At 45.4% G+C, this 25,827-nt stretch overlaps 1 protein-coding gene across 1 annotated transcript; it reads right to left on the minus strand.

Annotated features, from left to right (window-relative positions):
* Positions 1 to 13,111: 13,111 nt before the first annotated feature.
* On the minus strand, positions 13,112 to 24,617 carry TRIM15 (tripartite motif containing 15). The gene is made up of 7 exons (XM_061398584.1): positions 24,015 to 24,617; positions 22,018 to 22,113; positions 18,215 to 18,445; positions 17,431 to 17,453; positions 16,106 to 16,221; positions 15,690 to 15,722; positions 13,112 to 14,653 (listed from the first exon to the last, which is right to left on the minus strand). The coding sequence occupies exons 1-7, from the start codon at positions 24,381 to 24,383 to the stop codon at positions 14,136 to 14,138; spliced, it is 1,386 nt and encodes a 461-aa protein (XP_061254568.1). The 5' UTR covers positions 24,384 to 24,617; the 3' UTR covers positions 13,112 to 14,135.
* Positions 24,618 to 25,827: the final 1,210 nt, after the last annotated feature.

Genomic DNA, 25,827 nt, shown 5'->3' on the forward strand with positions numbered 1-25,827 from the left:
ATTTATGTATAACTGAATCACTTTCATGAGAAACGCTGGGCTGGAAGAAGCACAAGCTGGAATCAAGATTGCTGGGAGAAGTATCAATAACCTCAGATATGCAGATGACACCACCCTTATGGCAGAAAGTGAAGAGGAACTAAAAAGCCTCTTGATGAAAGTGAAAGAGGAGAGTGAAAAAGTTGGCTTAAAGCTCAACATTCAGAAAATTAAGATCATGGCATCTGGTCCCATCACTCTATGGCAAATAGATGGGGAAACAGTGGAAACACTGTCAGACTTTATTTTTGGGGCTCCAAAATCACTGAAGATGGTGATTGCAGTCATGAAATTAAAAGGCTCTTATTTCTTGGAAGGAAGGTTATGACCAACCTGGATAGCACATTAAAAAGCAGAGACATTACTTTGCCAACAAAGGTCCGTCTAGTCAAGGCTGTGGTTTTTCCAGCGGTCATGTATGGGTGTGAGAGTTGGACTATAAAGAAAGCTGAGCACCGAAGAATTGATGCTTTTGAACTGTGGTGTTGGAGAAGACTCTTGAGAGTCCCTTGGACTGCAAGGAGATCCAACTAGTCCATTCTAAAGAGATCAGTCCTGGGTGTTCATTGGAAGGACTGAGGCTAAAGCTGAAAGTCCAATACTTTGGCCACCTGATGTGAAGAGCTGACTTACTGAAAAGACCCTGATGCTGGGAGGGATTGGGGGCAGGAGGAAAAGGGGACAACAAAGGATGAGATGGCTGGATGGCATCACCGATTCGATGGACATGAGTTTGAGTAAACTCTGGGAGTCGGTGATGGACAGGGAGGCCTGGTGTGCTGCGATTCATGGGGTCGCAGAGTTGGACATGACTGAGAGACTGAACTGAACTGATTCCACATATAAATGATATCTTATGATATTTGTCTTCTCTGATTACTAGCATATCCTTGAAAATTTAAATTTATTTTGTTGGTTAATATGAGCTGTACCCTAAAATACACTACTAATTATTTATAAAATAATTTCATCATTCTCAAAATGCCTTTTATCCTTTCTTAAAAAGAGCTTTTATACAATGAGATACTTTTTAAACTTTCTAAAGTGATTACTATATAAAAGCTGCTGCTGCTAAGTCGCTTCACTCATGTCTGACTCTGTGCAACCCCATAGACGGCAGCCCACCAGGCTCCCCGTCCCTGGGATTCTCCAGGCAAGAACACTGGAGTCGGTTGCTATTTCCTTCTCCAATGCATGAAAGTGAAAAGTGAAAGTGAAGTCGCTCTGTGGTTTCTGACTCCTAGCGACCCCATGGACTGCAGCCTACCAGGCTCCTCTGTCCCTGGGGTTCTCCAGGCAAGAGTACTGGAGTGGGGTGCTATTGCCTTCTCCGATATAAAAGCTAATACTTACTAAATAGGGAATATTTCCATTTGAGCAAAATGTTAATGCCTTCAGGTCGTTGTTTTAATGAGTTATGAGTGTCATATGTCTAAACTATAGAAGATAAATTGTCAGCATATAAGACCCTTGCAAAATAATAAAAATGTGTGATAATAAAAATGTATGATGCCATCTTAGCACAGAAAGTTGCCAGCAAGATTTACTCAACAGATGTTTTTGAATTTTTAAATTTTTTGTATTCTTTTAAGTCTGTTTGTTTGTTTTTTAAACAGTGCCTTGCCCTATTCCTCTCCCCAGTCACCCAGTTCATCCTTTTTGGCAGACTACTTCACTGTTCACCTTCATTTTTTGTAAACAGCATGGATTTGGGGCTCTATCTAGCTTTGCACTGTGGAGAAGGAAGATTTAGCTCTGTTCTCCCTGTTCCTTATCACACACACACACACACACTCACCACCTATTCCCATCCCTTCAGTGTAGGCCTAGCATCAGTTAGATAAGTACTAAATATGTTCTTTATCATGTTATGTCCAAGCGATTCTATACCTGAGTCATAAGGTAAACTATGAATACTTTTGCTTCCCATATAGGTTTTCTTTAGTATTTTGATGTCTGAAATTACACTTTGATGTCTGAAGACAATCTTGTACACACTTTGTTGTAATATACCCCCAATTAGTCACTATGTCATTCTGCTTCTGTCTCTGCTTATGGCTTAATCTCTGTCTCTGCTTATGGCTGCCTCTTGCATCACCTCCCTCTTCCTCCTGGGTTTAACTTTGCTCTTCCTGAGAGGAAAATGTTAGGAGATCTCTCAGCAAAGGTTTGTGGTAAACTACATTTTCTTTTCTCATTTTGGAGCTAGAGTTTAACTGAGTGGTCGTTTAGTTTAATGGCATTTCTTTCAGAAGGTCAGGGACTCTTCCACAAACTCCCTTGTTGCTGTTGAGAAGTCTGCTGACGTTTGACTTGCTTGCTCCTTGGGATATGTTCTCCTTCTCACTACTTTTCAGATTTCCCTGTCTGTCTTTTGTTCACGTTCTGTCCTAGGGGTAGGCTTGTCTTTATCCTGTTCAGCACCTGTGTTTCTTGAATCTATGCTTGGTAGCTTTTATCAGTTCTGAAAAACTCACACTTAATGTCTCTTAAAATATTACTTCTCTCAATTTCTCTCTTCATTCCTCCCAGAGATGTCAACATAGATGTCGACAACTTACAAGAGTTCCGGGAGGAGAGAAGAGAGAAATTGAGAGAAGTAATATTTTAAGAGGCATTAAGTGTGAGTTTTCCAAAACCTAAAAGTTGAGAGTTACATTTTATTCTATGGAAATTTTTAGGACTCCAAGCCCGGGAGACAGGATCTCAGGTAACCCTGAGAAGACTGCTCCAGAAAGGCGAGGGGAGGAGCCAGGTTATGTAGATAAGTTTTATAGCAAAGGGCAAGTAGTCTGACCATCAAAAGATTATTGTTAATTAAAGAAAACCAGATGTCCCTAGTTAAGGAATTTAGCACTTTTCTAAAGTAAGGGAAGATGCAAAAGTCTAGACTCACTGAAATCATTCCTTTGATAGACACCTCAGCTGTCTGGGGCCATTATCCCGTTTTCACATCCTAAACTTCCTTTTCTCAGGGCTCACTGCAGGGAGCGACTGTAATCTGGTGGCTGCTAGATAGCAGGTATTCTCCTTCCTGAGTTCCTTTAGGGCTCACCAGCTCACATCTGAGGGCTGTAGTCACCGGTGACTGTGACATTCTTATCTACTGATGTGGTGGGAAATATTCCATTTCTCACAGCCACCAAGGATTTAAAGAGCAAAATGAAAATTCTTTGAGCATGTCAGTATACTCATCTGTTTTCTTGTGAAACTGAGAGAACAGTTCTAACTGACCACTTAACTCACAGTGCAACTGGAAGAAATGTTATTTTTGTTTTTATAACACAATGGTTAGCTTACAATATGGTGAAGCTCAGGATGAGTTCTACTCATCAGCTGTAAATTTAAGATGAAAATTTCAAAAACTCCTGTAGCAAGTCCACAGTGCCTCTATGATCATGGTGTGTGCTCCAGCGGGGAGAGAATGGGGCCTTTGAGGAACACGGCCCCGATAGTTCTTGACTTCCTTAGGTGGGGGGAAAAAAGGTCTTTTATTCAAACAGCTCTTGTTTATTGGAGGAAGTACCTATTTTCTCAGTACTTAAATTTTCTTTATTTCAATTGCCTTATCTGTAAAATGGACATCAGATTCTGGCTGAAGATAGAAGCCCGGGTCTTATTTATTGGAATACCTATTTTCTCAGTACTTAAATTTTCTTTATTTCAATTGCCTTATCTGTAAAATGGACATCAGATTCTGGCTGAAGATAGAAGCCTGGATCTGATCATCCCTTGAGGCTCTTCCCAGCTCTAAGATTTTAAGTCATTGTTAGCAGCAGCAGGGCTTTCCAGACCAATGCAGGAGTTGTTAGAATCCCTGGGGTTGGGGAGATCCCCTGGAGTAGGAAATAGTGACCACTCTAGTATTCCTGCCTGGAATATCCCACGGACAGAGGAGACTGGTAGGCTAAGTCCATGGGGTTGCAAAGAGTTGGACATGACTGAGCGACTGAGCACACACAGCAGCGTTGTTGACACTTACACTGCACCAGGCAATGTGCCCAGCACTTTTACATGTATTGATTTCTGATAATAATCCTAGAGTGGATTTGAGGTAGGAGATAGATGGGCTCCAAGCTAGGTATTTACAACTGGCTGCCTGTTCACACCTGGGGTGAGATGATGAGCCCCAGGCTGTCCATTCATCAGCAGCCCCTGTTACAAATCCTGAAGCACTCCTGCTTCAAATGGGCCCTAGGACTGTATGTTTATGACTGAACTCCTGTCTATATTTTGAGATCTATGTTGTGGTCTGTGTGGGGGTTGGAAAAGAATTTCCAGATGTGAGGCACAATGAGAGGAGAATAAAGTTTACTAGAGTGGGAGACGGAGAAGGCAATGGAACCCCACTCCAGTACTCTTGCCTGGAAAATCCCATGGACGGAGAAGCCTGGTAGGCTGCAGTCCATGGTGTCGCTAAGAGTCAGACACGACTGAGCGACTTCACTTTCACTTTTCACTTTCATGCATTGGAGAAGGAAATGGCAACCCACTCCAGTGTTCTTGCCTGGAGAATCCCAGGGATGGGGGAGGCTAGTGGGCTGCCGTCTCTGGGGTCTCACAGAGTCGGACACGACTGAAGCGACCTAGCAGCAGAGTGGGAGAGGCTGTTAGAACAGCAGCCCGGCTCAAAGGAGAGCTAACACTTTCAAAGACTTGCAGTCAATTTTTATAGCCTTAAGACAGAGAAAATTTCTACTGAAATGGTGGCATTAGGTGATTAGTTAGGATGCTATAGGGTGGATGGTAGCGTGGGTATTTTACATAATATGGGGTCAGGGAACTGGCTGGTTTTGATCTGGAGGCTCATGGCAACTATTGCTTTTGGGGCTTGGTCAGTTCCAGAGATTTTTATCCTGTGACCTTGGTGCAGGGTTCCACAAGCTACACCTCAGTATAAAAACCAGCAACAGGGCCTTCCCTGGTGGCTCAGTGGTACAGAATCTGCCTGTCAAGGCAGGAGAGTGGATTCAATTCCCGGTCTGCAAAGACCCCACATCCCATGGGGCAACTAAGCTCGTGCAACACAACTATTGAGCCTGTGCTCTGGAGCCCAGAAGCCGCAACTACTGAAGCCCCCACTCCCTGGAGCCCGTGCTCCACAGGAAGAGAAGCCACCGCAATGAGAAGCCTGTGTATTGCAACTAAAGAGTAGCCCCCACTGGCCCAACCAGGGGATCCATCTTAACTGAAGGATGCGTGAGTATCCAGGGAAGGGTCCAGAGGCAAATTAACCATGGGGTCAAAAAAATACAGTTGGCCAAAAGAAGACAAATACGTGGAAGACTGCCTCCTAATAGATTTAAACTTCCCAAAGGTCTCTCTCTCTCTCTCTCTGAGTTTGCCTGTCTTTCTGCAATATAATTTTCTTTTTGATAAACTTTCTACTTTTACCTTCTGCCTCTTCACCTGCATTTGTTTTTGACAAAGCAGGCAAGAACTAGAGACTCAGACGTAACTGCTGACCCCTGTGGTCCAGTGGTAAGGACTTGCGGTCCAGGGAACGAAGGTCTTGCTTTCAGCTACTGCTCACTGCTGCTTGCTGTTGCCTACCTCTGAAATCAGGTTCTTGTTCCCAGTTTTCAGACCAGGAGTCTACAAGCTCAAGGAGATAAAGTAAACCTCCCTGAGGTCACACAAATCTGAGTCAGGATCTGAATCGGGGTGTCCCTGTTTCTAGAACCCATGGTTTTCACTGAGCACAAAGGTATGAGGTCATTGCTTTCCCAGGAGACTTAGAAGGAAGAATCTGCAATCTGTCCCCATTCTTATGAGAAACAAGGGGTAGAATCAGCACTCACTCTTCAGTCCCTCAGATTGACAGCTCCCTGGGGATAGGAGGTAAGTCATGAGGTCTCGGAAGGGATCCTATTACTCTTTAGGCCCTGGGGAAATCGGTTGATTTTTCCAAGGTCAAAGTCATTGGCTGAACCAAGACCAGGACAGGAAGCCTTCACATTCCCAGGGTGGGTACCTTGACTTATTTGCATTAACTGTTTCTTCTCTTGGGGCCATTCACCCCGTCTCAGAATCCCTATACAAAGAGACTGCTATGAGGGGATGATGCTGGTGGCAATGGCTTTATTGTCATCATAAGGATAATTAGCTCTTGTGTCTTCTTTCTAATGAGGGGTGGGAGGGAGAGAATTTACAAAAATAATATTCACTGGTGATGTTACTGAGTCCAAACTCGCTCTGCTTGCCACACGACAGGCCATTGAATCCAAGAGACGAGGTGTTGAGGCAAGGAAGAGACTTTAATCGGGGAGCTGGCAGACCAAGAAGAGGACAGGCTAGCGCCTCAAAATAACCATCTTATTGGGGTCTGGATGCCACGTGCTTTTATAGATCAGAGAGGAACTAAAGTTAAGAGGAAGGATAGAGAGGGAGATGCAGTGGGGAAGTAAAGCAAAACGGTCTTCAGTCTTGCAATGTTGTAGCCACGCGTTCCGGGAAACAAACTCACTCAGGACAATGCAGATGGTGGAGTGCAGTTTATTACACTGGCGGGCCCAAGGCAGAGTGTCCTCTTAGCCAAGGACCCTGACCAGTTTTCGTGAAAACCTTATATACCCTAAGTGTACGTGCTCAAACCCACCTCCCCAAATTCTCTGAAACTAGTCTGAACAAAGGAAAAGAAAGATACAATCCAAGTTAACCTGTGATTTGTATGACTTAATCCTAGGTAGTTAACAGTGGACAATTATCAATAGGCCTGTGGTCATACCCCAATAAGCAAGCTAGAATTTATGATTCTATTCAGTTACACAGATAATTAGGGTATTCTTTTAGGCAATGGAGAGTCTAGGTACAAGCCCTGGGGCTCTTCCAACCTGGGGTCTGATTTTCCAATTGGTATGTCATTTCCATAGATAATGGGCATATAGCTCAAAGTCCACAGTCCGGCCCAAGATGGAGTCCTGCTTTCAAGATGGGGCCCTGTTCTGTCTGTTTCCTCCTTCAATGCTATTTCCAGGTAGATAGTGTCGGAACTGAGCCAACTTGTAGGACACCCAGCTGGTGTCCAGAGAATTGTTGATGTGTTGAACTCCCTGCTGCTACTTCACATTGGAATAAGGTTCCAGAATCATATTATATTGTTAATCCATTTTTAAATAAAATCTTTTTCACTTAAAGAGACTAAGATTCAGAGGCCTTATGTAACTTGCCTCTGGCAGGATGAGAGTTTGAACTTTCTTAATAATGAAGCCAAAGGGCTTTGAACTGTACCAGGGACCTGGCTACAATGATTGGCCCTGAGATGGCTACCTTATTGTTGTAGGAAGGTGGGGGCAGGGATGGGGGAGCCCTCCAGGGCCCCAAGAGCGGGCTCTTGTCTAACACTCAGAAAAGAATTGTCCAAGGAGACATGTTGACAAAGCAAGAGACTTTATTGGAAGAAGGCAATAGCAGGAAATGTAAACGGGTATGTTACCAAATTGAGCAGAAAGCAGTAGGGTAAGGGAACCCAGGAGAACTGCTCTGCCATGTGGCTCGGGTTTTATGGTGATGGGATTAGTTTCTGGGTTGTCTTTGGCCAATCATTCTGACTCAGAGTCCTTCCTGGTGGCTCACGCATCGCTCAGTCAAGATGGATGCTAGCGAGAGGGATTCTGGGAAGTGGTCGGACACGTGGTGTCTCCTTTTGACCTTTCCGGAACTCTTCTGGTTGGTGGTGGCTTATTAGTTCTGTATTCCTTACCAGGACCTCCTGTTGTAAAACATCTCATGCGAATGGTTACTAGAGAGTCTGGCCAGGGTGGGTGGTTTCAGTCACTGTGCTTCCCCTAACATTATCAAGGGTCATCCAGACACACTCTCTAGTGACCTGCAATCTGGCACAAAAATCAGCACTGAGCCAATCAAAAAAGCCTTTCTCTGGAATTTGGAGTTTGAATAGCTCAGGTAGGACCTGAAGAGTAAGAGTTGTGATCTTGTGGTGATGATAAAGACCTTAAAAACATAAATAGCAAAGTGAAAATTTATGAAATGTATTACCAAAACTCAAGATTTTAACCTAATGAATAACACCATTATCAGAGCTAATGAGTCAGTTTCAAGTCTAAAATGAGCAGGAGATGAATGTCTCAAATACACAAGGAATTCTGGAAATCAATAAAGAAAAGATGGAAAACTGAAAAATGAGAAGAAGACCTGAGAGAAAATTCCAGAAGAGATAGGCACCCTCACATGTAGTCAGAAAATGAGAAAAATAAAACAATAGTGAGAGATCACTTTACAGTCAGGAGATTTTCAGAAATTAGCAAGTTTGATAGCACCTGTTTTTGGGGTGGGGATGGGGGAGCAAGAATCTCAGAGGTCCTCTGGTGGAAATGTAAACGGGTATGTTACCAAATTGAAGCTTGGTCTGCTTGCCGCAAGACAGGCCAGTAATCGGGAGATGATGTGTTGAGGCAAGGAATATCAACTTTATTGGAAATCTGGGTGTCCCAGGAGGTTAATGTCCGAGAGTACCATCTTATCAGGGTCTGGACACCAGTCTCTTTTATAGAACAGAGCTGGAAGAGGTGAGGAAATATAGTATAAAGGCCATAAATCTTACAAAATATCTCCTGGCCAGACCAGCATCAAGGAGGGAATGTGTTGATTTCTTCTTTTCTGCAACCATTCACAGGTGGGCAGGATCTGAATGTCTCCCTGGGAGCTGAACAAGGGCACTTTAGCTTAACATTCAGGCAGAAGGGCTGGGTTTCCCAAAACAGGCCATAATGTATGTTTACAGCTATAGACAGCATCCTTTTAGTGGTTATAATAACAAAAGCAATGGAGAACAAAGGTTAAAGTGAAAAGAAGCAGATCCAACATGGAGTCAGATTTGTTCTTCCTTGTAACAGATAATAGTTCTAGGGAGCAATTTGGTGGTGCTTGAGAAATTAAGAGGGCATTAGCGGTCATCCTCTTCTGGGCTGTATCTGAGGCCTCTTATGCAGGGAGGAGTACTAGGCTCTTCATCCCAGTATTGCTTCCCCACCCTCCTCCACACTGTGGCATGTGGGATCTTGGTTCCCTGACCAGTGATCTATGGAAGCACAGAGACTGAATCTCTGGACCACCAGGGAAGTTCATCACACGTTGCTTATTGTCAAAGGCAGATGGAGGTAACCCAGAAACCCTTTGCCAAAATAAAATATGATAAAATATGGTACTGCATATTGTAGAATACTATTCTGCAATTAGAACCTATAAATTAGATGTATAAACAGCAACATGATTAAACTTTAAAAATCATAGTACTGGGTTTTAAAAAGTAAGAAACAGGTCTAGTACAGTACTATTAATATATTCAAAGATTCTTCTGTATCCAAGGATACATGGAAAACATTAAAGAGTAACTGCCTGCAGGGGTGAGGACAATGTGAGAACGGAGATACAGGAGAAAATATAAACAAAACAAGAAGACCTTGCATGGGCTGATGATCATGTTCCTAGAATGAAGGAATATGATTGCGTTAACTCTGCACTGAAAGCCAGAAAAAAAGAAAGGACTGAAATGAGCAGGAAAATAAAGGACACGAGTAAGGACAGCAAGCCCCACTGGTAGGCTCAAAAATGGGCCCTGCACGGAGAGCAAGGCAAGAATCAGAGATAATGCATTGCCGTGGTTCCTGTTCCCATCACAACCAGCCCAGCGTAATCACCATTCTTGGGCTTCAGGTTCCCTATAATCACCCCTCTAGTTCACTAAGGCACCTTGAGTGTATGTAATCCAGCAGCCTGGCAACTCTTTCGTGGGATATCTTTGTCTCTCTCTCTTTTTTTCTTTAGCCCAGTCTCTCAATTATCCCATGCCACCCTCTGCTCCCTTAGTATCCATACATTTGTTCTCTAGGTCTGTGTCTCTATTTCTGCTTTGCAAATTAGATCATCTCTACCCCTTTTCTAGATTCCACATATAAGTGTAAATATATGGTTTTTCTGATCTATTTCACTCTGTATGACAGTCTCTAGGTCCATTCATGTTTCTTCAAACTACACAATTTCGTTCCTTTTTATGGTCGAGTAATATTCCATTAATAAAGTGTCAAAACGATAAAAAAAAAACTTTATTTTTTGGGGCTCCAAAATCACTGCAGATGGTGACTGCAGCCATGAAATTAAAAGACGCTTACTCCTTGGAAGAAAAGTTATGACCAACCTAGATAACATGTTGAAAAGCAGAGATATTACTTTGCCAACAAAGGTCCATCTAGTCAAAGCTATGGTTTTTCTGGTGGTCATGTATGGATGTGAGAGTTGGACTGTGAAGAAAGCTGAGTGCCGAAGAATTGATGCTTTGGAACTGTGGTGTTGGAGAAGACTCTTCAGAGTCCCTTGGACTTCAAGGAGATCCAACCAATCCATTCTGAAGGAGATCAGCCCTGGGATTTCTTTGGAAGGAATGATGCTAAAGCTGAAACTCCAGTACTTTGGCTACCTCATGCGAAGAGTTGATTCATTGGAAAAGACTCTGATGCTCAGAGGGATTGGGGGCAGGAGGAGAAGGGGACGACAGAGGATGAGATGGCTGGATGGCATCACTGACTCGATGGACGTGAGTCTGAGTGAACTCCGGGAGTTGGTGATGGACAGGGAGGCCTGGCGTGCTGCGATTCATGGGGTCTCAAAGAGTCGGACACGACTGAACGACTGAACTGAACTGAACTGAATATTCCATTGAATATATGCACCACATCTGCAGAATGACCATCAAAAAAAAAATCTACAGACAATGAATGCTGGAGAAGGGGTGGAGAAAGGGAATGCTTGTACACTGTTGGTGGGAATATAAATTGATACAGTCATTATGGAGAACAGTATGGAGTTTCCTTTAAGAACTAAAAATAGAACTACCATATGATCCAGCAATCCTACTCCTGGGCATATACCCAGGAAAGAAAATCACAGTTCAAAAAGATACACGCACCCCAGTGTTCATTGCAGCACTATTTACAATAGCCGGGACACGGAGGCAACCTAAACATCCATCAACAGAGGAATGGGTAAGGAAGTTGTGAGATCTCTTTTTGCCTCCTGCCCAGTAGGGGACGGGCTTCCCAGGTGGTAGTAGTAGTAAAGAATCCACCTGCCAATGCAGGAGATGCGAGACGCAGGTTCGATCCCTGGGTTAGGAAAATGCCCTGGAGTAGGAAATGGCAACCTGCTCCAATAATTTTGCCATGGAAAATTCCATGGACAGAGAAGCCTGGTGAGCTACAGTCCACGGACTTGCAGTGAGTCGAACATGACAGAGCAACTGAGCACACTCTCAGTAGTGGACAAAACTCAACACTCTCTTGTTCCCAGGAAACTGCAGTGCTGACAGAAATATCGAGATCAATGGAGATTGTGCCAAAGATCCCACAGAGAAGATAAAGGATGGCTTTACAGCACAAACACTGCAACACAGATATTCTCCAACTTTCCAGTGGGGCCATCAAATGGATTATTTTCCTCTGCCTTTCCTCCAGATAGCTCCCAGTCCTCATCCTTGGGGCTTATGTACTCCTAAGCCTCCGCTTCAGGCTTCTGAATCTTTTCTTCATTCAGGGCAATTTTATTTTGGCCCAGAGCCTCCACATGTGCATATCCACAGCCCTCTGTCTGCTGGTCCACCCTAAAAGGAGAAGTACTAGAGGCCTGGAAATACAGTGTAAGTCGTTCATTTGTTTTTTTCTATTTCATACTCAACTGAAAAAGTCTTGTCTGTCTAAAACAGTAGTTCAGGACAGAGGAAAAGAAACAAAGCCCCATCGACCTGTCTGGCAAGTCTGAGCTTCTTCATCAGGTCACCGGCCTGAGGATTCCACTTCCCGCAGGTTACAAAGACCAGCTGAGAAGCCTGTCAGACAGTTCCTTTAACTTGTGCCAGTTTTCTCAGCCACGGGATGAGAAAAACAAAGTAAGTCCTCTGTATTTCGCAGGTTTGTCAAAATGTTCAAAGGAAGATATGTATTTTTGAAAAGTAACTTTTGATTTGGGTAATATTTGACAAATGTTACAATGAGGCATGTGTTGCATATCATGAGAGGGGGATTGCAAAGAGTATTTATGGAATAATCTCATAAGTTTGTTAAAAAAAAGGTTAAATACACTTGTCTACAAAACTGGCAGTATACACAAAATGTTTAACCAGGGTTTTATGAGATGTTATAAGAGGAAGTGAGGACAGTGGGACTTTTCACTCTGAAAATGTTTGAATCTTTTAAAAACCAGGAGTATATATTGATACAGCTTTTATAATAAACATTAGGTAATACGACTGAGGCAGAAATTGCTAGACAGTATAAGACTTTGAGACCTCAATTCATTTTTATTAAATTCAATTTTTCTCTTCTTAAGTAAGCATCTCACTCAATTTCCAGGCATTCAGAGGAATGCTTCCCTGGTCTGGAGGGTCATAAAACATTCAGACCCAGGACAAGACAATCATTAACTGCTGTCCAGTTTATCAAGGAGAAAAACTCCAGGTAGACAATTAGCTACAATTAGCTCCTAAACAGACATCTAGCCCCTAACTAATGATCTGGGGTCTTGAGAAAGGGTCAAGGGATGGCATCACAATGTCTGGAGAAACTGAGAAACTGGGGGATCCAAGAAAACCATAAACTGACAAACTGGACATTGAGACATTTAAACTAGTTGGTCAAAAAATGCCATATATTAAAGTCATGAGCCAACCAAAAATGTACAGATCAATACTAGTAAAGATACAAAACTGCTGTAATCCCTGCCTTTTGGGGCCTCTTCACCCCCTCTCAGTGTCTATACTGAGGGCTTTGTATCTCTATCTTCTAAAATAAACTTTGCCTGTGTGAGTGTTCACGAGTTAGCAGAATTCATTCTTCAGCTCTGTGAACAGAACTCAGCTTTCACGTTTCACTACTACTAGTACTAGGTTGGACTATCAAACAATTTGATTTTTTTCTGGGTTAGACACAGAGTGGTTCTGCCTGTGATGACAGAAGAGCCTCGGATTCACTTCTTTTGTATCAAGGACTTATATTAATCTACTGAAATTGGTGGTAATTATTCCATCACAATGATTCATATTACAGTTTAGTAATGTGGTTCACACAGGGTACAAGCACTTGGAGTATCTTGAAAACATCTGACCCCATAGTTCAGGAACAGGGCTCATAGGATACAAAAAGTAATCTTGTACATAGATTTCTACTAGAGAGACCCTGATAGGGGAAGAAGGTAGATTTTTTCCCCAGTGTTGGGATGGGAGGATGGGAATATAAGTGTTAAACTTGAAAGGAGAGAGCTAGAATCAGAAAGTATAGTCGAGGTGGTGATGGTGGTAGTGTGTGAATCATCATCATTCTTACAGAGATTCATACTTTGTGAACTTACTTGAATGTGTAGTCAGATTCTGTGTCCAATAACAACAGTAACAATAATAAATGTTTAAGAGGTGAGTTGGAACTGAACACAAGCCTCCTCTTATGGAAAAGTAAGGTCTGGCTAGTCTGCCTTCAGGCAAGTCCTGAGTAAAAGGGACAGGATATGTATTGGTCACAGAGATTCCACTGGCCTTTCTGTCCACCCCAGCAGCACCGATTAGACACACGGGACGCAGGAGTCTGGGTGGGTTGCACACTTTATTAGGACATACTCTACAAGAGAAAGGACCAGAAAGAAAGGGGACCTGGGTCCACTTGGGGCTGGATGAAGAGACTCTAAGATCAGAGAGACGAAAGCATCTCCATGTGTATGTCCAAAAAAAAAACAGTCAACTTGATACATTAATGCAAGCTCCACACAGTTCTGGCTTTTCCCATGATAGTTATTTCGAAACTTTAAGAAGTTTTATTTTAGTCCCCCCCAAACCAAAAAAAAAAAAACACCACTGACTACTCAACTTTGGTGTCCTGGTGGCAACCTGCCTGTCTCTGGTTCTTCCCTAGGGAGTGCACAGAAGGCAGGAGCCTCAGCAGGGTGACCAGGGACTTTCGAGAGTTGAAAGACATACGATAAATAAAATGAAAAAAATTACAGAACTATAGGGACTTGGAGATCCCATGTCCTAACGAATCGTCCAAGGGTCGGCGCTGGATCCCCCGGGCGCCTCACTGCCCATCGGAAGGCCTGCTTCAGCCTTTTAAAGTAAGGCAGGAACCCTTTTTCCAGACAGCGAAGAAGGGAAAGACTTTGCCGGAGAAGGAGGCGGTGAAGGTGAAGATGGGCGCCTGGGTGTCGGCGTCCAGCAGGGCCACGCGCCCCGCCTCGTAGTCCAGGGCGACGCCCACGTGGCGCGGGATGTCGCTCAGCGGCAGGTCGGTCCCCGGGGAGGTGCTGGCCCAGCACTGCTGGTGGGAGAGGACCACCGCCCAGACGCCCTCCTCGGTGCTCAGGCCCTGCTCCCCCTTCCTCCTCACCTCCTCCCCGACCACCCCCACCGTGCATCCGCCGCCGTCCCCCAGCTGCACCTCCACCTGCCAGCGATGGCGTCCCGAGGAGAAGCCGGGGGACCCCAGCACCACCGGGAGACCCTCGAAGCGCAGGGGGCTGTCGGGCAGGTTCTGCTTCTGCCGGGTGTACCTCACAGACTTCCTGTCCTCGGAGAGGACCAGGCTCCGGCTAGCGGTCTGAGGGTCCAGAGTGACGACCCCTATTGGGAGGAAGGCGTGTACATCAGAACTGGCGGCTCCGAAAATGCCCCTAGAGGGAGCACTGTGAGTGGGAGGTACAAAGAGCATCCGCCTTGTGCAGCCTGTCATTGTCCCGCTTCTCAGAACCTCAGTTTTGTTCCAGGAGGCAGAGGATGACATCTATACCTGACCGGCAAGGGGTGCTGCAAGGCTTTGCTTCTCAAAGTGGGGTCCATGAATCAGGACCATCACTTGCCTGGGAGCTTGTTAGAAATGCAGAATCTTGGGCCCTAACCCAGACCTACTGCATCAGAATCTGCATTTTAGTAAGACCCCCCCACCCCCCACAGTTGAGTTTTCTACAAGTTAAATTTGAGAAGCAGAATAAGGTGATGCTTTTGGAAATAGTTTCTCAGTTAAGCACCAATTTAAAAGTTGTGTCTGACTCTTCGTGACCCCATGGATTGTAGTCTACCAGGCTCCTCTGTCCATGGAATTCTCCAGGCAAGAATACTGGAATGGGTTGCCATTCCTTTCTCCAGGGGATCTTCCCATCCCAGGGATTGAACCTGGGTCTCCTGCATTGCAGGTGAACTCTTTGCCATCTGGATCACCAGGGAAGCTTAAAAGTAAATGCTATTTAAAGAATTGTACAGTATTTGTCCAGGTCAATAAAGAGTCTAGGACAAATTTGGGCAAAAAGACCAAGCATTTGATAAGTATTTTAAATAAATAATATGTATGTGTAATCTAATATTAATTGAGCACTTACTATGTGCCAGGTATTATACTAAGTTTACTAATACATGAATTCATTTACCTTCAACTACTTATGGGATGGGTACTATTATATTAATTATAATAGTACAAAGAGGGACAAAGAAGCTTAATGACTTGCCAGTGTCTCATAACTAGCAAAAGCTAGAACAGAGAACCCAAGCAACCAGGCTCCAGAGTTTGTATGTTTAATTGTTCTGTCCTTCTGTCTTGGAGTGGATGGATGAGTGCACGAAGGGATAAATGAAAAAATGGCTCCCAAGGCCCCCAAGTGTTTACCTGATTCTGTTTCCAGATGATGCACCAGATTTTCTGAGGGAAGCAAAAATAGAAAGACCTGCGACTTATTACTTCTTATAGGCCTTATTATTATTAGATTTATAGGACTTATTAGTTCTTATTTCAAATAAATAAGCACAGTGTGTCCTGGGAACAATGTGAGGACAAGGACAGAAGAAAGGGGGCTTCTGCTGTGAGAGAGATGATGTCCTCACCTTCCTGACTCTGCCGTTCCCATCCTTGGGGAGAGGGGATGCTCAAAGGAATGGTCTCTCTGGGCAGAGTAGGATCACTAAGGGAAGGCTTAAGGGATGGGAGACGCCTTGAGCCAGGTTGGGAAGGTGAAGATGGAGCTTCATGGAAGGCAGATGGGAAACTGATGGGAATGGGGGAAGTTGCTGTCCCCTTTCACTTACCAGAGAACGCCCTCATCATCTCTGGGAGGGTGAGTATTTTCCTGTGGAGATCGCGGATCTTTTTGACAAGGTCAGGAGAAATGGCCTCTGGACTCACAAAAGTCTTCATCTCACACCTGCAGACAAGGTGGTAACCAGTTAGGTTCTAATTCCAAAAATAATGTTCGGGTCATTCAGACCCAATGAGGCTAAAATCTGACTCAAGAATCTTGGCATCTGTGGTGAATAATTAGATTGAGTGACATCTCTTATCTTTGCTGGTAATGTGGAGTTACTAAAGCAAGAAGCCTTTCAGCTAGACCTAAGAGGAACTAGGTAACCACTTCTCAGGAATTAGATACAGGTGCTTTAAGAGAATGTACCCCTGGGGACCAAAAGAGAAAAGATCACCACCCCTATTAGCCTCTAGAGGGCGGTACAGTGCCATTTGAAAAACAGCCTTAAACAATCTAATTTGCATGATGTTTGGTACAAAGGGAAAGGGGTTGAAGAGGGATGAAAAAAGGAGATGAAAGAAATCCTACACCGCAGTGAGAAAGACCTCAATGCTGGTTCCGGTTCAGTCTTTGCTTATCAGTCTCTGTGTGACTGACAAGCACTTCTCCTCTTCATCAGACATGAAGACCTCAGAAAAACTCTTCTAGATCTAGATCTCTGACACTCTTTGGAAGTATGTTTAGAGAACTTCCTGATTCATGGGCACCTGACTTCAGCCCCCCTACACACACATGGGCAACAATACATGAGGACTCTTCCCTAGTCACTGTGTCTCAAGTTGAGTGGGAAAAATGATTGAAAGCATAGACTGGTCTTTCTGTTTTGTGCTTCTCATATTCTGTACTAAATATTTCCCCTTTGACTGACATTTTACATGGTGTTAAATACTGACTCAAACACTAATAATTCAGGAATTAAATAAGATGTTCCTGGATCAGTTCAACATAATTATTATGTAATTTTAAAAATTATTACTATTTTGGCCGTGCCACATGGCTTGTGGGGTTTTAGTTTCCCTATCAGCCATTGAACCCAGGCCCTAGACAGTGAGAGCATGGAGTTCTATGCCGGGGAATTCCCCATGATTATTATTTATAACTTCACGTCTAAGGGGGAAGAAAATGTGTCCCCAGTACCAGTTTAAAAAGGAGCCTTAGCATACAGACCTGAGTAAATTGGGGCTGTTTGTGTGTGAGAGGATGACAGAGTGTCTATCGAAGTGCTTTTGCTTCTCTGGGTAACCAAATGTAGGTGCAAGGTGTAGGAGCCTGCACCTTCAGTCTCACAGTGCGTGCCTCCCCCCTTCAGTCTGGAAGAGTGGGGCCTACCTGCTCTGGTTGACTCTGACATCCTACAAAAGGAAAAAAAAAATGCACTTAGTTTCCATACATCCTTCCCATCAGGGCTTCTGTACATCCTTTCTTCCTTTTCATATCAGCTCAAAACTCTCCCCTCCAGAGAGCTGATCTGTTTAGTCACCTACTCATAGACTGCTCATTTACATCATGCTTCCTTACTCACGTGGGACTGTGTTGTCAGCTCATTAGCTGGTTCCTCTGTCTCAGCCTCATCCTAGGAGTGTGTTCTGCCTCCAACCATTAGGAGATGGTGGAGAGCAAGGACCAGGCCTTGAGTTACCAGCCAGAAGATATGAAACAGGATAATGTAGTGATAATCACAACAGGAACTGTTTTCCGAGTCCTTTCAGTGAGCCAGGGACTATGGTAAGCATTTTGCATGAAATTTTTTTTTATGGTCTTTGCAACAACCCCATGAGGGAGGTACTATTATCTCCCCATGTTTAGAGAGGTTATGAGATTTGCCAGTGTCACAGCTGGCAGAGCTGACTGACACTGAAGCCCAAGACCATCAGACTCCAAAGCCTTTGGCATGACCACTGTATGTGACATGGGAAAGTCATCCAGCTCTTCTGAGACTTCATCTCTGTAACCTCTCTGGGCCAAAGGAACCCAATAACCATCAGTCCCTCTCATTACACATCATCTCCGCTTCCCTTTCCTGTCTCTCCCCAGCATCTTCCAGCCCCCAGCATGGTGTCCCCTTCCTGTGGGCTCCCTCTCCTATCCCATGAGCTGGTGGGGTGTCTCTCACTTGCAGAAGCTCACTTGCTGGCTGCTGACACTTCTCCTCCAGCTCCTTGACCTGGGCACCCAGCCGGGCCACTTCCTCAGAGAGTTTGGAGAGATACTCATCCCTCTCCTTCCATATCTGCCGCTCCAGCTCCGTCAGCCTGGCCAGGAGGAGGCGCTGCTGTTTCCCCAGCTCCTGCTGCAGCCTCTCAAAAGCCGCTTCCACCTGCTGCTTCTTGCTTTCTATCTGAGTCTGCAAGGGGTAGAAAGACAGGCATGGTTAGGGAGAAACTCACAGAGCTGGGTTCCCGGAGCCTCGTTTATATCCTTACTGTTGATTAAAAGGGTCAGGGAGTAAGCAGTTCCAAGATTCATCCTCCCAAATAATACTATGGTATTAATACAAGTAGGTAGGTGTCAGGATAAACTTACCAAGGATGAGAGTCATGCTCTCATCTCGCCTAGAGATTCTAATAATAATGCACATCATGCTCTCAGAGCCAGGATTTTCAAACATACTTCCACATCTACAATACCATCCTAACCCTCCCATACCATCTCTAGAGTCAGGTGGAGATGATCTCTTAGAGAGCAACTGAAGCTAGAGGAGGCTGTGATTAGAGCACAACTTATGAGAAGAGAGGGCTTCCCTACTGGCTCAAGTGGTAAAGAATCCACCTGCAATGCAGGAGACACAGGAGACACATGTTCGATCCTTGGGTCGGGAAGATCCCTTGGAGAAGGAAATGGCAACCCAATCCAGTATTCCTGCTGTGAAAATTCCACAGACAGAGAAGCCTGGGGGGCTACAGTCCATGGGGTCGTGTCCATGACTGAACATGCACGCACTGTGTGAGAGAATGGTGTGGCGTTGGTCTTAGCCACCAAGGTCACCATCTACAGGGCATGTTTTGATGGGCATTCAGGGATGCTGGAGATCTTCCTGTCCCCAGACTCTCTCTCCTTGGTCAGAGATTCCACAGTGTGGATTTCCTCCTGGAGAACTTTGTAGCACAAGAAAAGAGATGGGAGGGAGCCAGATACTGCCATACCATCAGCCCACTGTCCTCGGGGTCAGCCTTGTGATCAGTCCTAGCATGCAGAAACTGGCATACATTTTCTGGCCCCAAGCTTCCTATATGAAGGCAATGCTTTCAGGTAGACAGACTGTAATGGGAAGAGCAATGGATTAAGGGTTAAGAGAACCAGGCTTTAGTCATTTCATCATGAACTTGGACTTTGCCATGTGGCCTTGGGAGCATCACTTTTCTGGACATGAAATTTCTGCTCTGAAAAATAATGGCTGGCAAGATGGGTTTTGGATTAGAAGATGCCAGAACCACTTCCAGCTCTGATATTCTGGGATTCCTCAACCTTGACCCCAAATGCCCTTCTGCAGAGACAGAGGCAGAAGCAAGTCAGGGAGGTGAATAAGAACAGTCTGCCCATTCTTCCCAGCCAGGTAATGGACACCAGACAACAAGCTGCCCCAGAGTCTGCTAAGAAAACCCCTAAATGGGGATTTCCAAGTGGGAGAAATGGGTAAAATTTTTGTTTAAATAAAGTGAGTTTTAAAAACAAATAAACACAATGTGTTAAATAACTTTATTCTAAAGTTTGACTAGTCAGGTAGACTTATGAAAAGCATTTTTGAGCACTTATCAGAATATGGACATAACTTTCAAATACTACAGAATATTATTTTAATATTGCAAGGTTTTAGGCCTAAAAATGTATCATTTACTTTATGAAATCCTACAGCAGAAATCCTATAGGTCATATTTTCTCAGCACTGGGAATGACAATAAAAATATTAGTTAAGATATAACTAATAAGTACTATATAGCTGCAAGAAAATTGAATTTAGGATCATTTTAAATAGCTACCGGATTAAATAGCAAATCCAAACTGATATTACTTTTGCAGAGTCAAAGGAGTGCTAAGGAGGAAGCATTGAGACTAGAGATAAAAGACTAAATTCACCTAATTCTACCAAAACTACCTTAATGTCACAGGAAACAATGTATGCTGCTGCTGCTAAGTCGCTTCAGTCGTGTCCGATTCTGTGCGACCCCATAGACGGCAGCCCAACAGGCTCCCCTGTCCCTGGGATTCTCCAGGCAAGAACACTGGAGTGGGTTGCCATTTCCTTCTCCAATGCATGAAAGGGAAAAGTGAAAGTGAAGTTGTTCAGTCGTGTCCGACTCTTCGAGACCCCATGGACTGCAGCCTACCAGGCTCCTCCATCCATGGGATTTTCCAGGCAAGAGTACTGGAGTGGGGTGCCATTGCCTTCTCTGAAACAATGTATATATTTGTCAAAACATCATGTTGCATATTTATTTCTCAAGTATACCTTAATAAAAGCTGGGGTGGAAGGAGAAAATGCACCCTTAAAAGAAAGAAAAGAAAAATAGTAATTCTGGCCATGTACATGCCTTATTCATTAAAGTGGAGGATTATCACATCAGAAATTTGTGCAAACCATAAAAACACTTTCAAGTATTAGGAAAAAAATTATAGGGCTTCCCTAGTGGTCTAGTGGTTGGAAGTCTGCCTGCAAATGCAGGGGACATGGGTTCAGTCCCTGGTCGGGGAGGATCCTACATGCCACAGGGCAACTAAGCCCATGCTCTACAACAAGGGAAGCCACTGCAAAGAGAAGTCCACACACTGAAACTAGAGAGCAGCCCCCGACCACCACGACTAGAGAAAACCCGTGCACAGCAACGAAGACCCAGTGCAGCCAAAAATAAATATATAGAAAATAATTACACTTTACAAATAATGTTATTATATGATATGTGGGGTGGGGTGTTCTAAATGAAGAAAATCAGGATTTCTTATGAGACTCTGTTCTGCCACGAGTGTCTCTGTGAGACATTTTATTCGTGGATGCTAGGTGGATATTTGATGATTTAGAACAAAATTATACTTATTCCCAAAAGCTGTCTAATGCAGACAACCAAAAATTCTCAAAGTTTACAAGAATCCTTAAAATGTCCGACGGAGCTGATGGGAAGCTTGGGGAATGTCTCAGGACCAGAAGTTATTAAGAGCAGGATCCAGAAGAGCGATCAAACTGAGAGGCCAGGGCTCCATCCAGATACTTGACTGATCACATGGCCCTCACTCCCGTGTGGATCATCCCCACCCTGCCCCCTCGGAATAAACAAAGAAAGGTGCTGACTGGAGCCACCCCAGATGTGGGACCCGAAATGTGAGACAGGGACCCGAAATGTGAGACCCACAGGAAAGCGCACAAGAAAATAAGTTACCAAGATGAAGGGTTAAAAGAAATTAAACATCACGTAACCTTCAGATACTAACAATAAGGTTTGCTGCTGCTGCTGCTGCTAAGTCGCTTCAGTCAGGTCTGACTCTGTGCGACACCATGGACTGCAGCCCACCAGGTTTCTCCGTCCATGGGATTCTCCAGGCAAGAACACTGGAGTGGGTTACCATTTCCTTCTCCAATGCATGAAAGTGAAAAGTGAAAGGGAAGTCACTCAGTCGTGTCCGACTCTTTGTGACCCAATGGACTGCAGCCTACCAGGCTCCTCCATCCATGGGATTTTCCGGTCAACAGTACTGGAGTGGGGTGCCATTGCCTTCTCCAACAATAAGGTTTAAAGACATGGAAAAAACAGGAAAAAGCTTAATTTGAAGGAGAAAAAAAAAGAACTGCAAAACGGTATTTGGAAAACAACCAAATAGAAAGCTCTGTGAAAACTGAGATGAAAATTAACAGAGTTGAAAATTAACAAAAAATGAGAAAAGAAAATCCCCAAAGGAGAAGACGGCCTATGGGGATGTGGCCTTTACCAGGAGCACTTGGAGCTTCTGGTCTTCCCGGCTCTTCATGTCGTCAATCTCATCTCTCTCCGTGCTCAGAGCTTCCAGCCGACTCCTGAGACGGTCCTGTGGATAGAAGAATAGGCAGAAGGAGGTAGCTTAGTTCATGATTTGACTCAATTGTCTACCATGTTCCCGGCACATCGTCATGTGCTGAAGAAGTCAAAGGTAAAAAAAAAGACCCACTTCTTGTCTGTAAAAGACCACTATCAGGACTTTCTTGGTGGTCTAGTGATTGGGACTTGGCTCTCTCACTGCCTGGGCCCAGAGTTTGATCCCCGGTTGGGCAACTAAGATCCCACAAGCCATGCTGCTCAGCTCAAAAATTGAAGAAAAAAAAAAAAAGACCACCATGTAGAGATGGAGTCTGTCACAAGTGAATGACATACAGACAAATGCAACAATTGAGGTGTGTACACAGTGAGATGGGTGCACAGCAGAGGGGGCAATTCTGCCTGCAGGGGCAAGGGAAGGTTGTAGAAAGCAGCTACCAGTTACAATGGGCCATGAAAGACAAATTTCCAGTTGGGTAAGAGAAGGGGAGGAAGGTAGTTAATGCCTCTGAACTGTACACTTAAAATTTGGTAAAATGGCTTAAAAAAAAAGTAGTGAAGCAGACTTAGAGAGTGAACTTATGGTTGCTGGCAGGGGGAAGGGTGGGGTGAAGGGATAGTTAGGGATTTGGGGATCAACACTGCTATATTTAAATATATATAGTATACATATTTATATATATATATATATAAATATTTAAATATATATAGTACACACTGCTATATTTAAAATGGGTAACCAACAAGGACTTGCTGTATAGCACGTGGAACTCTGCTCAATATTATGTGGCAGCCTGGATAGGAGGGGAGTTCGGGGAAGAATGGATGCATGTATATGGATGGCTGAGTCCCTTCACTGTTCACCTAAAACTATCACAACATTGTTAGTTGGCTATACCCCAATACAAAAAAAAGAAAACACTAAGGGGGGGAAAAAAGAGTGAGGGGAGTGGAAAGCTTTCCAAGAAGAGGAAACTACTGAAAAGTATTAGAAGCAGGAAAGAGTGTTAATTCAGCAAACAGCAGGTATATAACGGTCAGTCTGTCTGGACGTGCCTGGAGAAGGTGGCTGACAGATAAAGGCAGGATCCCGAATGCAAGTGGCCTTGAATGCTAAAGGCATGGGCTTTCTTCAGACACAGAGTCAGGATCCACAGGATGGTTGTGAGCAGGGGAGCGACATGATGGGCTTTGTGATTTGGGAGGCTCTGCCTCGCAGCAGACTGGAGGGTGACCGGAAAGGTGAGAGTGCAGACAGGGCCCTTGATGGAGCCTCTGTGACAGACGGGGACAGCCTGGATTCCATGGTGGTTGTGGGGATAATGCCGAGGGAAAGATGAGAGATGATTCCAGGGAAGCCACTTCCAGACCTGGTGACTGGGTGACAAAAGGGACCTGAGGGGCAGATAGGAGTGGATAGTGTCCCCAGGACCAGAGGAACTACTGTACTGCCACACCCCACTTCTTGAAAAGAAGAGCAACTCTTGTAGGATGACCTACCCATCCTGCCTCCCCTCTGAGCCCCAGTCGTCGGGGCCTTGCTAGGTCCTATACCCAGTCTGGATCCGGGGAGACCAAGGCCACCCTACCCATGACCTGCAGGAGGACAGCTGCTCTCTCTCCTTCCCAGTGAAGCCGTGGCTAGAATGCTCTGTGCTCCATCACTGTGGGGTCCCCTCAGGGCTGGAGCTGAAGTTCTCCAAGACTGTGAATGGCCACACATCCAAATGGAAGGAACCATGTCTCACTCAGCCTGGGGCTGCCCCAGGTCCCAGCAGCCTGGGGTTGGTCTCCTGATATGGACCATGGCCATATCCAGCCATGGCTCTTCCTGGAGCTCTCCGCTCCATCCCCTTCACCACCTCGGGACACTGTCCTGCCCCAGATGGCCCGAGCTGATCCCACGCCTCTTACCCGGTAAGGCTGGATGGCCTCGTCCAGGAAGCCCACGACGTGGGCCTGGTGGGAGGGACCCTCCCGGCAGAACACACAGAGGAACTCAGCGTCATTCTCGCAGAAGAAGTAGATCTTCTCGCCGTGCTCCTCACAGTAAGTCTCCCCGAGAGGGCCCAGGGGCACAGGGACCAGGAGGGTTTCTCTCGGCTCCTCCTCCTCGCAGAGGGCACAGAGAAGGACCCTGCCGGAGGGCTGGGCCCCCATCTGGGAGGGTGGAGGAAGGCACAGCCGGCAGAAGGCGTGTCCGCAGGCGGCGGTCACTGCATCCTCCAGGGGCCCTTTGCACTTGGAACAGGTAGCCCCTTTGTGGGAGGGGGTCGCGGGCATCACGGTGTCTTCCCCAGCCCGTCCTCTCAGGCCTCTGCCTCAGTCCACATGAACCCTCTTTCCCTGAAATTGAATCACTTTACATGAGTCACAGAGGAAAGGAATGGGAGGCTGAGAGAGGGGAAGGCAGGGGTGTCCGGACAGAAAAGCCACCTGGCTCCACCTCTTGTGCTTCCCAGAGTCCCGGCTACCACTTATCAGCTGAGTGGGTTCAAACTCCAGGGCATCTCGAATTACCCAGCATTCCCCAACAGCGGCCCTGGCAGCCTGTTCTCCCCTCGTCCTAGTCCTTCCGGCCCCTGGGGTGGGGAACAGAGCACACCATGAGGTCACAGGGAGATGGGGTTTCCTGGAATCCTTCCCTTGACCACTGGCGGGTGGGGAGAGTTGGGGAGGAGACCTTGCTTCCTGTCCGGCTGAGCAGGTGGGAGCCATAAACTTCAGGCCCTGAGGTGTGCACAGGTGTGCACACAGCGGCAAAGTCCAGCTGGAGTGGGAGTGCTCACTTCCGGGAGATTGTTCTGGGGGCTTTGCTCAATGCTGCAGGTGTGATGATCGCCCACCAGGACCCCTCCTCTGCACTTCCATTTTAGCTTTCAACTGCAGCAAGGAGAAGGCAAAAAAGCATAATACAAGTGATCTGTGTTGATACAACTTAGAAAAGTCAAAAAAAAAAAAAAGATAAACAGGTTCAACCACATTTATCTAAGGCTTAGTATTTTCGTATTGTTACATCCAATCTGATAACAGCCCTTGAGAGCAGGTGATGATTATAGGAAATGTAAAGCGAAAGGTAAAGTGACCTTTCCTGAGTCACAGAGCTAGAAAGCTGAAAGGCTGCAGTCTACTCAAGTCTCCTGGCTTCTAGCTGCATGCCCTTCCTGAACTCCCAGCCAGGACAAGGGGATCAGACAGTCATGGGTCTTCATCCGCTCACATGCATCTGTGTATAAAACCAAGGAAAACACCTCCCATAACCCCTCTGGAGATCAGCCCTCCACCCTGTCTCACTCCCTTTCCACTCCAGCTACTTTGTGTATCGACTTCCCTTCCCCCCACCTACACCCTCTGCCCCCAAGAGTGCAGTCCCTGGAGCTGCAGTGTCCAGCACAAGAGCCTCCAAATGCCCGAGGCTGCTGGGCATTGAATGTGGCCGGTCCCAACTGAAAAATGCCATATGTGTAAAATACGCCCTGATTCCAGACTTTCTTGTTGTTTACTTGCTCAGTCGTGTCCAACTCTTTGCAGCCCCACGGACTGTAGGCCGCCAGGCTCCTCTGTCCATGGAATTCTCCAGGCAAGAACACTAGAGTGGATTGCCATGCCCTTCTCCAGGGGATCTTCACGACCCAGGGATGGAACCCATGCATTGGCAGGTGGATTCTTTACCACTGAGCCACCAGCGAAGCCCCTTCAAAGACTTTAGCACCAAATAAGAAGAATG

Source organism: Bos javanicus, chromosome 23 (assembly GCF_032452875.1).
Source record: "Bos javanicus breed banteng chromosome 23, ARS-OSU_banteng_1.0, whole genome shotgun sequence".
Lineage (NCBI taxonomy): Eukaryota > Metazoa > Chordata > Mammalia > Artiodactyla > Bovidae > Bos > Bos javanicus.

Coding starts and splice junctions, on each gene's coding strand:
- TRIM15 (XM_061398584.1), bottom strand. CDS start 24,383: ATGCCCGCGACCCCCTCCCACAAAGGGGCTACCTGTTCCAAGTGCAAA. Junction 22,114..24,014: donor AGGCCATCCAGCCTTACCGG/GTAAGAGGCGTG, acceptor TTCTATCCACAG/GACCGTCTCAGGAGTCGGCT. Junction 14,654..15,689: donor TCATCTGGAAACAGAATCAG/GTAAACACTTGG, acceptor TCCTCCCAATAG/GGGTCGTCACTCTGGACCCT.